Raw genomic sequence first — 16582 nt, forward strand, 5'->3', positions numbered from 1 at the left:
GGTAGTCCTAGAAGTGAAGAACAGCTTAAAAGGGAGATTGAGTTATTGCACCAAAAAAAAAAAAAAACTCACAAATCTTTTTGTCTTTTGACCATCCAGATTCGACCTCCTGCCAGATGGCTCCCTGAGGATCAAGGAAGTACAGCTGTTGGACGTGGGCCGATATTACTGCACCGCTTCGAACGCAGCAGGCTCAGCCCATAATGGGGTCGATCTTCGTGTTTATGGTACTTATAAAATAATCACTTCAACCCACCCAGGTTGGACAATGGAGGTCCAGCATTTCCTCATGACCTCAGACTGCCACTGTAACCAGTCTCTTTACAAGAAGCAGCTTCCAGCTTCTTAAGTCATAGGCCACTCTACCAATCAGCCTCCACACTGCTGCTTCAAGAAGGCGTTTTTAAAAATCTTCTTTTTTCTTTCCAGTTAGCCCATCCATCTTGTCTGGGCCTGTCAATGTCACCCTAACTGCTAACCTGCGGTCTCCTCTGAGCTGTGAGGCCACTGGCATGCCTCGACCACAGGTGACCTGGAAGAAAAATGGAATTCCTCTTGATTTTAGCCCTTATCAGAATAAGTACAGGTAACATGCTGTTGTAATCTTTCTTCTAAGGGCTCTAATTCTCTATTTTGAACTTTTTTTATACACTCATATTTTGTTTTAGGACTTTTTCCATGATTTTATCATTAGATAGATAGATAGATAGATAGATAGATAGATAGATAGATAGATAGATCGATACTTTATTATTGTGACATTGCCCTTTTGTGCTCTGTTTATTGATTGGTCACCTCCATTTTCTTTGACAATTCCATTCATGTGACACATTGTGTTACCTTAACCTGCCTATAGTACTAGGGTGTTGTACCGTGTTAGCCATTATGCATGTAGTGAGAAGTCAAGCAAAATGACCCCTTTTATTGGCTAACTGAAAAGATTACAATATGCCAGCTTTGGAGGCAACTCAGGCCCCTTCTTCATGCAGAATGTAATCTTGCCTGAAGAAGGGGCCTGAGTTGCCTCGAAAGGTTGCACTTAACTTGCCTATAAAAGATCCTGTGTACAGTTTTTGCCATCGGGGTATTAGATCTTTCTGTTCAATTTCTCTACCGTTTCTATCTAGTGTTAGTGAAAGTCAAAAACACTTCTAAAATGCCATTAGTATTAGGACCTTTTGTTAATATTGTTTTACCTTAATTGTTCTTTCATGTTTTGCGCTTTTCCAAATGATCTTCTGACCGCTTCTGGTATTTTACGCATTGCCTGTTATTTGACGACTCCTCTGCCTTTCGTTTCCTTATTAACGTTGCTACCTTCTCTTATGCTGGCCATACACTGTATGATTTTTGGCACAATTTGCAGTTGCCAACTCATTTTTTTAGGCAGCCCAAATTTCCGGCCCGGTCATTGTTTCACATGTTGTATGAGAGCGGTTGCAGTGATCGATTACAGGCTACAATTGGGCTGTCATACGACTGGAAGAACTTTCTTCATGTCAGAAATTTCTGATCACCCATGTCATGGTATGTCAGGTGGACTGGATGTGATGGACAGTGTGACAGATGGGGGGGCTTTTGTCCCCTTAAACCCTCAAACCAGACGCCAGACAAAAGTCCAAATATTATTTCTTTTATAATAATAATGTGCACAAAGCACCCTCCACTCCACAATACTCATACAATAATTCCACAATAATAATAATCAATAAATCCTCCACTCTCCCAGATGCGTTGCCACCCTTCTTCCCAGCTCAGCTCAGCTGTATGGAAATTCCCAGAATCCTTTATAGTCCTTGACCCGGAAGTGCCTCTGAACCCTCAGTCCATGTGACTTCCTAGCACTTCCAGGTCAGATCAAAAGCTTTTCTTTTTCATCCCAGAAGTACGTCATTTCCTCTGTCCCTGTGACCAGGATGTACTTCCGAGTTATAGGGCACATAAAAGTCTCTGAGCCTCTCTGCAGCATCCCCTTGCAGCCTCCATGGTATCCAGCAGGGCTGTGAAGGAAAACTCCAATATCCATGATGCCCTGCTGGAATTCGGGGCACCTCCATGCTGCCGGAAGGGCTCCATCTAGCGGCGTGATTGTATTGGCCGTGATGAACGGCCGGCCATATCTCACAACAGTTTGAGCACCAACTCTATTGTGCAGTGTGAGCAGTCACTGGAGCGAGATTTTTAGATTTTTTAGTTCTAACAAAATCTTAACACATGCAATACATTTGGCTACACTCCAACTACAGATAAAAGTGACTCAGTTATGAATTTTGCTCTTATTCACCCCTTTCTTCAGTTGTTCAAGCTAATTTTTCAAGTGAGCGTGTAAAGATATCTGGCCTGCGTCTTTACACTTGTAGACACAAATTCATCACGCAGAAGTGACCTAATAGACCACCATGAATACCAAACAGTGTTCCTGCTGTGTGCTACTTCTTTACACTGAGTTCGTTTATCACTGCTGTACCAGTAGGTAGAAACCTGTGGACTTGAGAAAAGACCCAGAACTAGTGGGAGTGAGATGTGGAGGATTGTATAACAAATCCATAGTTGGACAATTTCAAAATGTCAAGGGGATTGTTTGTTTGCTTACATCAATTCTTGTTTTCAAGAATCCCTCAGAAAAATACCTGCTTGAGGAACGTGATTTCCTCCAGTCAATACACAGCAATTGGGCTGTATTGGCTGGCACAAACTGTCCAACCTCGTTGCCATTGCTAGGTTTGTTTGTTCATCAGCTATGCAAGTGCAGACTACAACAGGCTGACTCAAGTAGATGATCTTCATGATGTCCAGCTGATTAGAGTAAATTTCCAGACACTTCTGATTCAAGTGGTCAAACACAAGTTGCAATATTTTTATAACAGCATCACATACCAAAGTGGTTTGAATATGATCTGAAAAGATTTTTTTCCAATTAATATTTTACTGTTTACACTTCTCTAAAATGTTTTGTCATATGAAGGGAACCTATCAGAACTGAGCTGCAGTATGAACAGTGGCTTTGCTGTTTTAATCAATTCCTGGCTAATCTTACTCACTTCCTTATCATCCACATTGTGGTTTTATAATTTGTACAACTCATTCAAATGTTGTGTATTTTTCGCAGATTGCTTGCTTCTGGCTCCCTGATAATAACCTCTCCCACCATTGAAGATGAAGGGGTGTTTGAATGCACGGCCACCAATGAGGCTGGAGAGGAGCGCAGGACCATTGATGTTTCAGTGCAGGGTGAGTCAGAGTGCAGCAAGCTTTTATTTTAGACAGGGGAGAGAAAGACATGTGGACCCTGGTTATTGGTAGTTTGGGACAGCAACATTAAGAGACAACATTTTGCCAGTTACATTGCACATGTTTCTAAGCGTGTCCTGAAATGGACTCGTACCCTGTACAGGGTTGTTTCCTACCTTGGATACCAGTCCTGCTGGGATAGATAGATAGATAGATAGATACTTTATTAATCCCAAGGGGAAATTCACATAATCCAGCAGCAGCATACTGATACAAAAAACAATATTAAATTAAAGAGTAATAAAAATGCAGGTAAAAGCAGACAATAACTTTGTATAATGTTAACGTTTACCCCCCCGGGTGGAATTGAAGAGTCGCATAGTGTGGTGGATGAATGATCTCCTCAGTTATCATTGGAGCAGGACGGTGACAGCAGTCTGTCGCTGAAGCTGCTCCTCTGTCTGGAGATGATCCTGTTCAGTGGATGCAGTGAATTCTCCATGACTGACAGGAGTCTGCTCAGCGCCCGTCGCTCTGCCACGGATGTCAGACTGTCCAGCTCCACGCCTACAACAGAGCCTGCCTTCCTCACTAGTTTGTCCAGGTGTGAGGCGTCCTCCTTTATGCTGCCTGCCCAGCACACCACCGTGTAGAAGAGGGCACTCACCACAACCGTCTGATAGAACATCTGCAGCATCTTATTGCAGATGTTGAAGGATGCCAGCCTTCTAAGGAAGTATAGTCGGCTCTGACCTCTCTTACACAGAGCATCAGTATTAGCAGTCCAGTCCAATTTATCATCCAGCTGCACTTTGCACTCATACCAGCTCTATGAACCTGAACTAGATAAATGGATTAGAAATGAATGGGTGGGTTTTTTAAACGGAAACAATTGTCCTCACTATGTATTCATTCAGATAGCAAGGCTCTCGTATTGAAAGAATACATCAAGTTTGTTCTCTTTGGTTCTACTAAACAGTGCCTCCAACCATCATAGATGACTCACCTGATATCACTGTGACCAAGATGGCAGCTGTTGTCCTTCCTTGCTATGCTACAGGTCAGCCAGAGCCTGTGGTTACCTGGACCATGGGAGGAGGCCGGCTGGGAAACAGAGGAGCCGATTACAGAGTCCTGCCAACAGGTGAGCATAAGGGTGAAAGGAAATGGCATTCGGGTCTGGGCGCCTCAGTTATAATGATTTTAATTTATTGAACAAAATAAGAAAGAACAAAAGAAAACAAGAAATCAAAAGTACAAAAATGCAAAAAATACAGAAATTAAAAATACAAAAGGTCTAGAAGAAAGGAAAAAAAGAAATAATAACTACCTAATCAAAAGTCAGGAAGACAGCACTTGAAAATATAATAAACTAAGGAACATTCTGACCTCTGGTCCTCATAAACGTGTTGTTTTTTTTTTGCACTCTCATGAAACACATCACTCCATGACATTCTGATTAGGCTGCCACTACCTTTGTCGGCCTGTGCAATGTGCTTCACTGCCATCAGATGTTGCTGTGGTTCTTTTCCTGACAGCCATGCCATGTGATCACAGCATGCAGTGCCACTCGCTGTGTGGAGGACCTAAAGCCCTATGGTGTAGCTCAGGGGTGAGCAATGTCAGTCCTGGAGGGTCGCTGCAGTGGCTGCAGGTTTTTGTTCCAACCCAGTCTCTTAAAGAGAAGTCAATTATTGCTGATGAAGCACATTTTGCTTAAGTGACATTTTAATGTGTCATTTTAGCGGTCTTGCTTCTTAAGGTTCCTGATATCCTTGGAAAGGAAAAAATCTACGATATAAGAACCTTGCATTGCAGATTAACATGCCATGAAATTAAATAAGGTCTGAGATTGGCAAGGATTGGTTTCTAATTGAGCAATTGAATTGGAATGAAAACCTGTAGCCACTGAAGCTCTCCAGGACCGACATTGCCCACCCCTGATGTAGTAGAGGAAGCCCCCTCCTGCAATTCATTGGTTGTTTATGACTTTCTGTCATTGCATTTGCAATGAATAATATCAGCTGACCTGTACAGAATGCACCACTGTCAGCAGCGCTTGGTGTAGTTATTTTTTAGTCAGCACCATCACGTGCCTGTGCCTCTGTTATTTTCCTTTCAACCAGGGCACAATACTGTACCGCTGCTTGCTACGAGATGGACTTAATGACGAATTATGTGGCCTTGGTAGCTGCAGGCACCAGCAAGGCATTCTTGGGTCACATTATGCATATCACCTCATATGCTCTTGATTAAGACCAAGATCAAGGTTCAAGGTCCAGTGGTTCATGAGCTTTTGTGTGACAAAAAGATAACCAAAGTCTAACTACAAACACCCAATACAAAAATCCAGAAACCAAGATTATTGTACCTGGGCTATAAAAAAGGCTGGTGTTCCCTGAAGAGGGGAGTTAAAACATCTGGAGATGAAGGACAAGACAAAAGAGTACTCAAAGCTCAATGCAAATTCTAAACCAGAAGTTCAAAAAAGTATGAAGTGTAATACATCACCCATCAAAATTTCGTATATATTCTCTTTCTGAGGATATTCGTCTATTTTTAACATTTGTTTTTAAGTTTTATTGTTCTGGCTATAGGGTGGCACGGTGGCGCAGTGGTAGCGCTGCTGCCTCGCAGTTAGGAGACCCGGGTTCGCTTCCCGGGTCCTCCCTGCGTGGAGTTTGCATGTTCTCCCCGTGTCTGCGTGGGTTTCCTCCGGGCACTCCGGTTTCCTCCCACAATCCAAAGACATGCAGGTTAGGTGGAATGGCGATTCTAAATTGGCCCCAGTGTGTGCTTGTGTGTGTCCTGCGGTGGGTTGGCACCCTGCCCAGGATTGGTTCCTGCCATGTGTTGGCTGGGATTGGCTCCAGCAGACCCCGTGACCCTGTATTCGGATTCAGCGGGTTAGAAAATGGATGGATGGATGGATGTTCTGGCTATAATACCATTTTGAGAATTGTTCATTTTCTCAGGTCTGCCATTTTGAGAATTGTTCGTTTTGATGGCTATAGCCATCTTCTTTAGATAGATAGATAGATATTGTTGCTTGGTGAATTGCCAGTCATGTGACATGGAGATCATCATGCTCCAACTATACACAGCAACCTACTACCTAGTATCGGATCAGTTTCAGAAAAAGAGGACGAAAGAAACTCCATGAAGAATTAGGATAGTTAATGAGCAAAGAAATCAAGTTAACATTTTGGTTCTGAAATCCCAGACTGCTTTTGATTTTACCAGTCCCTTTAGTGCTTTCAGTCTCCTGTTGCACCTTGTTTTCTTAGATACTAGGGGGCTCTGCCCACTTGTCGCTTTGCTTGCCAACCCCCGTGCAGGCCCTATATGCTCGTCATTTCCTGGATCTGCCGCTTGCAACGAATTGTGCTGTGCTTTTGGATAAACACGAATATCAACTCTGTCTTTATCTCCGTCTTTCGAAACTATTATCGCTGACAATTCGTCACATGTTGGTTTATTACATATGCGAGGGTGATTTTTCGGAATCATATAGGAATCCAAGAAAACTTTTTTGTCCGTGTTTTTCAGATACATTTCATGTAAAGTGCGACACTTTTGGACGTATGGATTTGTATCTATTATTGTAGAATTTGTAATACATCTGATTATTTAACTCTTTCGCTTCTATGTTGCATTGCTTCTCCGTGATCATAAATATAAACCTGACCGAATTGTGGTTTCTTTGAAATTAAGATTGTTGTAGCTTTAATTGTTGCGGGACTAGAGATTCTCATAGGGTATGGTCCTGAATCATGTAAATCTACGTTTTGAGCATTGAATGTTGTGAACGCGAACAGATTATTGTAGATTCTGATATTTTGCCTGTAGTGTTTGTGGATTTCACTTTCACCAAATAAAAAATCTTTTAATTCTTGTGGATACGCTCCTTCATTGGGATCCATAAGTCTCTGACTTAAAGTTTAAAGCTGAACAATATCTACATACTTCAGTCATGTCACCTATGTCCATATATTCTATCTCTTTTTACTTTTACCTTTTCGTCAATATCGCATTGAATTTTGATTCCGTGTTCGGCATTACATCGTGACAACGCAACGTATAACAGCCCGTGAGTGAATATCGTTTCTTTCTCTCTAAAACAAATATGTCTGACAATAGCATTCACACAACTGAGAAATGATTGAACTGTGTGCGTGGTTGTAAATGTTTTAGATGTGGGGAGGACTTTTCCAAATCTCTTTGCATAAAGTCTTGTCTCGTGGAGCTTGAAATTCTCTCTCACGGGTGTTTCACTTTCACCATACAACTAATCTTTTATTTCTTGTGAATACGCCTCTTCATTGGGAGGAAACACTACTTTTCCCTCATGGCAACACAAATTAGACGATCTACAAGTTTCTGACTTAAAGTTTAAAGCTGAACAATATCTATATACTTCTGTCATGTCCATATATTCAATCTCTTTTCGCTGTTCCGTTATTTCACCGAGTAATAATTTCCATTTGTTAGCGCTAATACGATCTTTACTATCAGTTTTTGAGACTTTTGAATCTTGGTACATAATCTGTAACCTGGTCTGTATGTGTATTGCACCAACGATTTTGAACCTCTTTACGACGTTCTACTTTGTCTTCTACTCTTTGTCTTTTATTTCCGGCCCCAAGCCTAGTTAAATCTCTTGGCACAAAGCCTCGTCTCGTGGGACTTGAAATTATCTCTCTGAAAAAGTCTCATCACGTCCCAGGATTTCTTTATATACAGTAATAGAGAGATAAGTTCTGAACACCAGTTATGTTCAAGGTATTTGCAACATAAAGTAACGGAGACAAATGGGAGGCAAAAACATGGTTGAAAAATGCAAAGCAAGGGGTCAATAAGAAAAGTAAGGCTTTTTGTTTTTATCTCAATGCCAGGATGAATCTTTTTGTAATCCAGCAATGATGACTTACTATGTCCCACGACCCTTGAGTCACAATAGCAACTGGCATAGCAACCATATACAATACGGCCAAAGCCATACAAAACTTAATAGAATGTTGGCAAGGAGCTCAAAAAAACCACACAATGGTAGAATTGAGAATAATTCAAAATGACACTGCGCAGTAATTCAATCTGATGAATGTCACTTCACTTTTCTTTTTCTTCTCTGTATGTTACGAGCCAGGATTTTTAACACATTTAGGTAATGTTGGAGCCGTTTCCTTTAAATAACAACTCAGATCACCACTGCAGTGGTTCCAGCAGATATGCTTTATTACACCAGATCTGATGTAGGATGACGTATGAGCAGCTCAATTCGTTCAGTGAACCACCCAGATTGAGATTTGAGTGCAGTCGTGCAACGGGTGACACCTCAGCACCACACTGAACAGTGTGAGGTTTTTTACAGTAGCTGTAGTGCCATTCCTGCCACCAACCCTCGAGTTTGCCCTGTAGGTTGGAGGACCTGCTTGCAGGGCTGGATGCAGATTAACGTCAAATGCAGGACGGAGCAACTGCAGGTTAAGGGCCTTGTTCAGGGGCCCAATGGAGTAGAGTCAAGGTACCAGATGTAAAGGCCAACCTCGACACAGACAGGCACTAGTGGCGCAAATACCAAAAGCACACGTGATTTTATTTATTTACACTGTCCAACAGCCCAAACACAAACTTTCCTTTCCGTTTTTCTAACGCCTCTTTCTTCTTTACTTTTATCTCTCAGTCCTTTTTGTCTATTTCTCATCCACTCCTCTTCAGCAATCTTTGTCCTCCTCCTCCTCTAACTCTGCTCTCATGCTGAGCCCTGGAGAGCAGTTCTTCCTCCACACCCGGAAGTGCTCCAGGTGTCTGATGATGTATTTCCAGCAGCACTTCTGGCTGTGGAGGAAGAACTGCTCTCCAGGGCTCAGCAGCAATTGTAGCAACCCCTGGCTGTGCCCGCGGATCCCCACAAGGCAGTACCAAACTCCAACTCCCATGAAGCACTATGGGGATCTGAGGCACCTCTACAACCCAGGGGGGCTGACATCTAACATTCCGGGGGAGGTAATGCTCTGGCCATACTTGCTCCCCGGTGCTCCCAGCGTGGAGGCATCCTGGCTAGGCAAGGGTCCCGGCTGTCCACCACACAAAATATCTGGATGGATTAAAAGTCTGACAACAAAATCTTATCATTAAGTAGGAACTTCTTATATATGGTGAAGAGGGGGGGCTGAACGCACCCCTAGAGGATGCGGTTGCTCCTCCAAAATGCCCTCTTAAACGGCAATACAATCGGAAACAAATACAGTTTTTTTTACCTCCTCTTTGCTTGATTAGCTGCTGGATTGCTGCTGCTGTTGTGCCACATGATCTGCTTCTTGTGCGGCACTTCGAACGTTTAAAAGCCTGTACAGCAGCTCTCCTTTTGTCTTTTGTCTTTTTGCCTTGTCTCTCTTCTCCCCCAGAAGAAATGTTTCTAGAAAAGCCTGAATGAATCTGTGCAACTGTGTGACCCAAGCCTGACAATATAAACACCACAGTTGATGAATATTATACAGATATAATCTTATCATTTTCATGGTAAATATACTGGCACATGAAGTCTTTCCAATACAATAAACAGATTTTTACGGGACAGTGAACTGTTCAAAAGAGCTGATGTTTAGTTGTAATGTGTCATTCATCCTAATCAAGTGAGGGTTCAGTGCTGAATTCATGCTGCAAGATCTCAGATTTTAAAGAGAAAACAAATTATGAACAATTACCTCTTAGTAATAAAATCAGGTGGTAGACTACAATACATGTAAGGTATGGGGAAAAAGCATAATTTGTGACAGATAAAAGCCACTGCCGGCATGTTTTAAATAAGTCCTGGTACATGGGGAACTTTATAAGGATATAATGCATTTCATTGTAATCACATTTCATCCAGAAAGTGAATGGAAATGGACGCTTAACAAAGAAAGATCCCAAAACAATAGCTTACATTATCCACCAGGACAGCAGGATTGACAATAAACAGATATGGCAGAATTGTTTTGAGGATGATGTTGTGAAGGTGGGCCTAGATGCCTTTTTTCATGTGTTCCAGAATCTAGAACACATTTATGAGTCTGCCCAAGACATAACAAAAGCATTAATGGATCTCATAATTGACTATGCAATTCATTGTTCATTATGAAATGTTTGAGAAATGATTTGCTGAATGATTTGTTTATTCTTGCCGCTGTATCAAATTCATTCACTATGTGTTTCTGGCTACGTCAAGGCTGTGCCTCATTTGTGGTTTTCATGGACAGGATATCAAGGCTCAGCCAAGGAATGTGAAGGGGTCTAGTTGAAGAGGATAGGGGTATCATCTTTACTCTGTCCAGATGATGTTATCCTCTTTCACTCATCTGACTGTGACCCCCGGCATGCCCTTGGCTGATGTGCTGCCAAATGTGAATCACCTGAGATGAGGATCAGCACCTCATAGTCTGAGGTCATTGTTCTCTCTTGGAAAAGAGTGAGGGAGGACAACTGTCTTTAGTGAAGGAGTTCAAGTGTCTCAAGATCTTGTGAGTGAAACTGAGATTGACAAGCAGATTGGAGTAGTGGCAGCTTTCTGCATGCACTGCACCGGTCCATAGTGGTGAAGTGTGAGCTGAGTCTAGAACAATCTAGATGAGAATAGACCATTCAGCCCAACAAAGCTCGCCAGTCCTATCCACTTATTTCTCTCTATTATATAAAAAAAATCCTGAGACAAGACTTTTTTCAAGAGATTTTTTCAAGTCCCGCAAGACTAGACATTGGCCATGAGATTTTTTCAAGTCCCGCCCTCCTCTCCACCATATTCATCCACACACACGGTCCTCTCACCTCTCTTTTGTGTGAATGCTTTTGTCAGACACATTTCCTGATCTCTCAGCTCTTATAAATTTTTACGTTTTCCTCACTAAGTTCCCTATTAATGAAGACGTATGTCTAAAACTTATTGAAGAATTTCATTACAAAGGGTTATCAATAGAAGAAATAAGTACATGGGCAATTCTAGCACTGAGAAACAATGAAGTCAAACAAATTAATGCGAAAACTATTGATCGGTTACACGGCATTTGATTAAATGCATATCAATAGACTGTACTGAGACAGTTGGTGGTGATAGTGTGGAAGATGAAAACATCAATTTACAATATCACGAAGAATATCTACAGTCATTAACACCGTCTTGTCTTCCACCGCATGAATTACTGTAGAAAGAAGAATTTATCCAAGAAAGGTAATGTAGTACTGTACATCTTCAAGGGATAACATTAGACACCAAAGGAGACCTTGATATGTCATTCGTAATAAAACGTTAACAGTTTGCCTTTAGAATAGCATTTGCAAAGACAATTAACAAATCTCAGAGACAAACATTCGAAAAAGTTATTTAATTTATTAAAGAGAAAGAAACGATATTCACTCACGTGCAGTTATACGTTGCGTTGTCACGATGAAAGTCCAAACACGGAATCAAAATTCAATGCGATATTGACGAAAGTTTAATTAAAAAAATGATTTTTTGCTGAAATTTTACAGTAAAAGTGTAAGTTTAAAAAGTATTTGCATGTTAATTTCAAAGCCAAATAGAACAAAATCGTATTACACAACGAATAACTCTTAACACAACATGAAACATAATTTACTTTCAAATTATTACATTTTATTATTTTTAATATGGTTAATTACTCGCTGTAATGTAAAATAGTTATTTCTATTAGGCATATGTAACAATTCTCATGAAAATAACAATCTGTTTAAATTGTACATCCGCAACCCCATAAGCGAGTGGGAGAACCTCAAAGAGGCAGACCCGGGGGTTGGTTAGCAAAGCCCCGTAATCTTCCAAAAAAACATCAAGTCAAGTTTTGAAAGTCCCTAAAGTCTAAGTCTAAGTCTAAAGACAAACCTCTTGGTTTATCAGTCAATCTACAGTCCTGTCCTCACCTATGGTCCCAAGCTGTGAGTAATGACCAAAAGAAAGACAACGCAAGTACAAGTGGAACAAATGAGGTTTCTTCTCAGGTTTGCTGGGGTGACACTTTGTGATAAGAGTGAGAAGCTGTGTGATTCAGGAGTGCCTCAGAGTAGACTTGCTGCTCTTCTGGATCAAGAGGAACCAGTTGAGATGCCTTTGGAATGTTGAAAGGATGCCACCTGGGTGGCTCCCCTATGCTGCTTTGGGCATTCCCACTAGACAGATACCTGCTGCTGACCCAGGCCATGCTTGTAGGGATTGTTTCTCGCAGTAGACTTGGGAACACCTGGGAATTCTCCAAGAAGAGCTGAAATCTGAGGTTGGTGACAGGGAAATCTAGGCTAACCTGCTTGGCCTGCTGCCTCCCCTGACCCTCACCAGGAACAGCGAGTTTAGTAAATAAGATGAGATAAAAGCACAGAGCTTTATTTCACAATGAGTTAGCATTGCAAGAAAATCTGTGCCACTAACACCGAAAGAAAGATGTTAAGTTCCCATCTGGAAGCATTTTCAAGATGTATTTCCAAATACATCTGCCCGTTGCCTACTGTTTAAATAAATATCTTTTTTTCTTGTTTCCATATGTCTAGATAAGACAGTGGATGCACACAGTTGAGGTCTCAGCTAGGTTTGGAGCAGCATCAGTCCTGGCTGAACAAGGAATTCTCGAGTGACAGTCCTAGGTTTAGCTACTCCATATAATTTGTAATGGCTGTGATTGGGTGGCCACCATTCCTTATTTCCTCCTTTTTGCCCACTCTCGAGTTTTTTCTCTTCTGCTGCGGTGATGCCTGTCCATATAGCAATTGCCAGGCACATTGATCAGTCACCATTTCTTCTCATGTGTCCACGCTGATGCCAGCAGTTTTCAAGTCACAATTTCCGACATCTTTGTAGTGCAGCACTGGGTGTCCTACCCACAACAAGGTCTTCATACAGGATATGGCTGGGACTGTCTTGCATGCAATAAACATGTCTATGCCAACATAATTTCTCTGTATGAGGAGGGCAGTCATGCTTGGCATAGTGGCCTCCTCCAGGACATATTTGTTTGGTACATGATCCTTCCAAAAGATGCAGAGGATCTGGCACAGAAATGGAAGTGGAAGGTGTTAAGGTGGTGCTCTTGGTGTACAATGGAACCTCGGGTCACGATCGTAATTTGTTCCAAAACTCTGGTCGCAACCTGATTTGGTCGTGACCCGAAGTAATTTCCCCCATAGGATTGTATGTAAATACAATTAATCTGTTCCAGACCATACAAACTGTATGTAAATATATTTTTTTTAAGATCTTTAAGCACAAAAATAGTTAATTATACCGTAGAATGCACAGTGTAATAGTAAACTAAATGTAAAAACATTGAGTAACACTGAGAAAACCTTGAACAGAGAAAACTAACACTGCAAGAGTTCACGCTATAGCCTTACGAACCGCTCTCTGTAAACATTTTTTTTTTAATGAGTTTTAAGCACAGGGAAAAAAATTAACATTTGAAAAATCTGTAATTTATACAAAAACTAACCATAAACAACCAAGAAAACTAACCTTGCATGAGTCGAGTTCTGGCATGAAGGAAGTGAGGAGGAACTGGGTGGAGAGGAGATTTGCAGTTTTGAGGTAAAGTCCCTCTGTGCGATGCACGTCTGACCGAGAACAATGTACTGTACAGGGAGAGACTGAACATGTGCGGAAATCATCAGCACATACGAACCGGAAGGGAAACTGGCTTGTTCGTCACCCAAGTGTGTGGTCGTGAACAGTTTGGCGAACATTTTGGTCGTAACCTGATTTGTATGTGTTCTGAGACGTCCGTGACCCGAGGTTCCACTGTACATGCAGTAGGTGGACCAGGTCTCACTGCTATAGAGGAGGATGCCTTTCACACAGGCCGTGAACAGAGATATTGGTGGGCTTGCTGTTTTCTTACATATACTTGGATAGCTTAGCTACGGCAGTAGCAGCTTTCTCAATACACTTATTGAGCTCTGGGTCAAGGGTCAGGTTGCTGGAGTCTGTTGAACCCTGGTAGCCGAGCACGTCTGCCACATACCCATGATCCCACGAGGCCCATAATCTCAGTCATCTTCAAAGCATGAAAAGAGTTATGGGCAAATATCTCTAAGGAGGAAACATCACCAGACTCGTTTCCTGTCTGGTGTAGAAAATTTGCTGAAATGTGTGTTGTGGTTGTTTTGCCTTTTGCCTGTTATGATGACAATCTTGGCGATTGCAGTCTGAAAGCTTTGTTGAAAGCAGAAACAACATTTGAAGCTCGAGAGTACTTGGAGCGTGGATATTCTCAATTTCACATACAGGAATCAAGAAACAGGAAAGTGCAATTGCAAGATAACAGCAAGGGAGAGATTTCCATGCAGTGTATGTTCCTGTAGAGAAAATGAAACAATGTGCACCATGGTGTGTTTTGGTGTGTCATTGTGCAGAAAGCACGCAGCATTTTTAAACACACTGAGCTCCTGTGTGGGGATGTGAGTAAGTGCCGTGAACCTGACTGTACCAGTGTGCTGCTGGCTACACTGACTGCAAGAAAAATGCAGCTTAACTCTCAAGTGTGAATGGGACTTTAAGACGCAATACTCCTTCTTTTCCATGCAGAGAAAAACTTTTAAAAACCCATAAGAGTCTTTTGAGTGACTTTTACGATTGTGAAATCGCATACTGAATTTTTTTTTTGCATTGTATATGTGTGGCGGCCGGCACAGTGGCGCAGTGGGTAGCACTGCTGCCTCGCAGTTAGGAGACCTGGGTTCGCTTCCCTGCATGGAGTTTGCATGTACTCCCCGTGTCTGCGTGGGTGCCCTCCGGGTGCTCTGGTTTCCTCCCACAGTCCAAAGACCTGCTGGTTAGGTGCATTGGCGATTCTAAATTGTCCCTAGTGTGTGCTTGGTGTGTGTGTGTGTGTGCGCGTGCCCTGCGGTAGGCTGGTGCTGTGCCTGGGGTTTGTTTCCTGCCATGCGCCCTGTGTTGGCTGGGATTGGCTCCAGCAGACCCCTGTGACCCTGTAGTTAAGATATAGTGGATAGGATGATGGATGGATGGTTGGATTTGTGCAGCGTATGTGAAACAAAACTCTTTTGCTCATCACCAAGTATGAGGGCACATCTTGAGGCCATTTTATACTCGGACTAAGTTGCAGCCACGGTTGTGCATGAAGAATGCGCACCCTCTGTTTATAGTACAAGCGTTCATTGAGCATCACTGCACGGCTACAGAACCCCCACAAAGTTTTTTCTTTGCCTTTACATATTAATCTTGCAAATATTGGATGATCATGAACATCTGTGCAGGCAGAAAAATTAAAATATTTGCCTATATTATCATATTATTTTCATTTCTGCCCACACAAACGTTCGTCTTTTCCCGGAGTCTGAACAATTTCTTACCATATATTTGTGGCCATCTCTGTGTTTTCTTGTAATGTTGGATTGCATAGGTGCGGATAGTGACGAATCACATCACACAACGGTTCCTTGAATGAGGCCATGTTTTCTGTGTATAACCCATGTACATTCAATACGCTCAGGGTCAGATTTCCCATAAGGCCAACCTAGGCCATGGCCTAGGGTGCAGCAGTCAGGGGGCCATATCCATCCATCCATTATCCAACCTGCTATGTCCTTACTACAGGGTCACGGGGGTCTGCTGGAGCCAATCCCAGCTAACACAGAGCACAAGGCAGGAAACAAACCCCGGGCAGGGTGCCAGCCCACCGCAGGTCGCACACACACACACACACCAGGGACAATTTAGGATCTCCAATGCACCTAACCTGCATGTCTTTGGACTGTGGGAGGAAACCCACGCAGACACGGAGGGAACATGCAAACTCCACGCAGGGTGGACTCGGGAAGCGAACCTGGGTTAGGGGGCCGTATATACAGAAAAAATAACAACCAAATATTTACACATTTTTCAGTATTATTTTGAAAAGGCCATATAAAATGCTGTTTTTTAAATTTACATTAAATAAATTGAGCGGTACATTTACGTTGCCCATTTCTACAGCTTGCGTTGTCTTGCATTTGCTATTTCTCTCTCATACACTCAGCGTAAAGTACGTGTTAAAGGAAAAATCCAGATTTGGCGTTACAATAGTGATTCCAAGTGATTCATTACGCTGATATCGCTTGACTTCTACATATCTATTGGTAGTAGGTACGTGAAATATATCGTTACTACTTTTAAATACTGTGTAGTTTACTCAGGGCCATAAGCCTGAAAGCTGTAATCAGAAAAAGTTGACAGGAGTGTTTGCCAAATAATAATGGGGGTGGGGGTGTTTGAGATTTTTATTGCAAAACATGAACCATACACAACTTACAGTATAGCTTGTTTATGCAGCATCATTTATTTATTTTTTTTGTTCTTTATTTTGCCTTATAC

The 16582-nt window shown here is 42.0% G+C and overlaps 1 protein-coding gene across 1 annotated transcript in view; it reads left to right on the plus strand.

Moving 5' to 3' along the window:
- LOC120535995 (hemicentin-1-like) overlaps positions 1–16582 on the plus strand; it is a 222098-nt gene that overhangs the window by 144982 nt on the left and 60534 nt on the right. Inside the window, 4 exon segments of the mRNA XM_039764259.1 lie at positions 100–227; positions 430–586; positions 3110–3231; positions 4211–4375. Of these exon segments, the coding sequence (XP_039620193.1) occupies positions 100–227; positions 430–586; positions 3110–3231; positions 4211–4375 (572 nt within the window).

Source organism: Polypterus senegalus, chromosome 9 (assembly GCF_016835505.1).
Source record: "Polypterus senegalus isolate Bchr_013 chromosome 9, ASM1683550v1, whole genome shotgun sequence".
NCBI lineage: Eukaryota > Metazoa > Chordata > Cladistia > Polypteriformes > Polypteridae > Polypterus > Polypterus senegalus.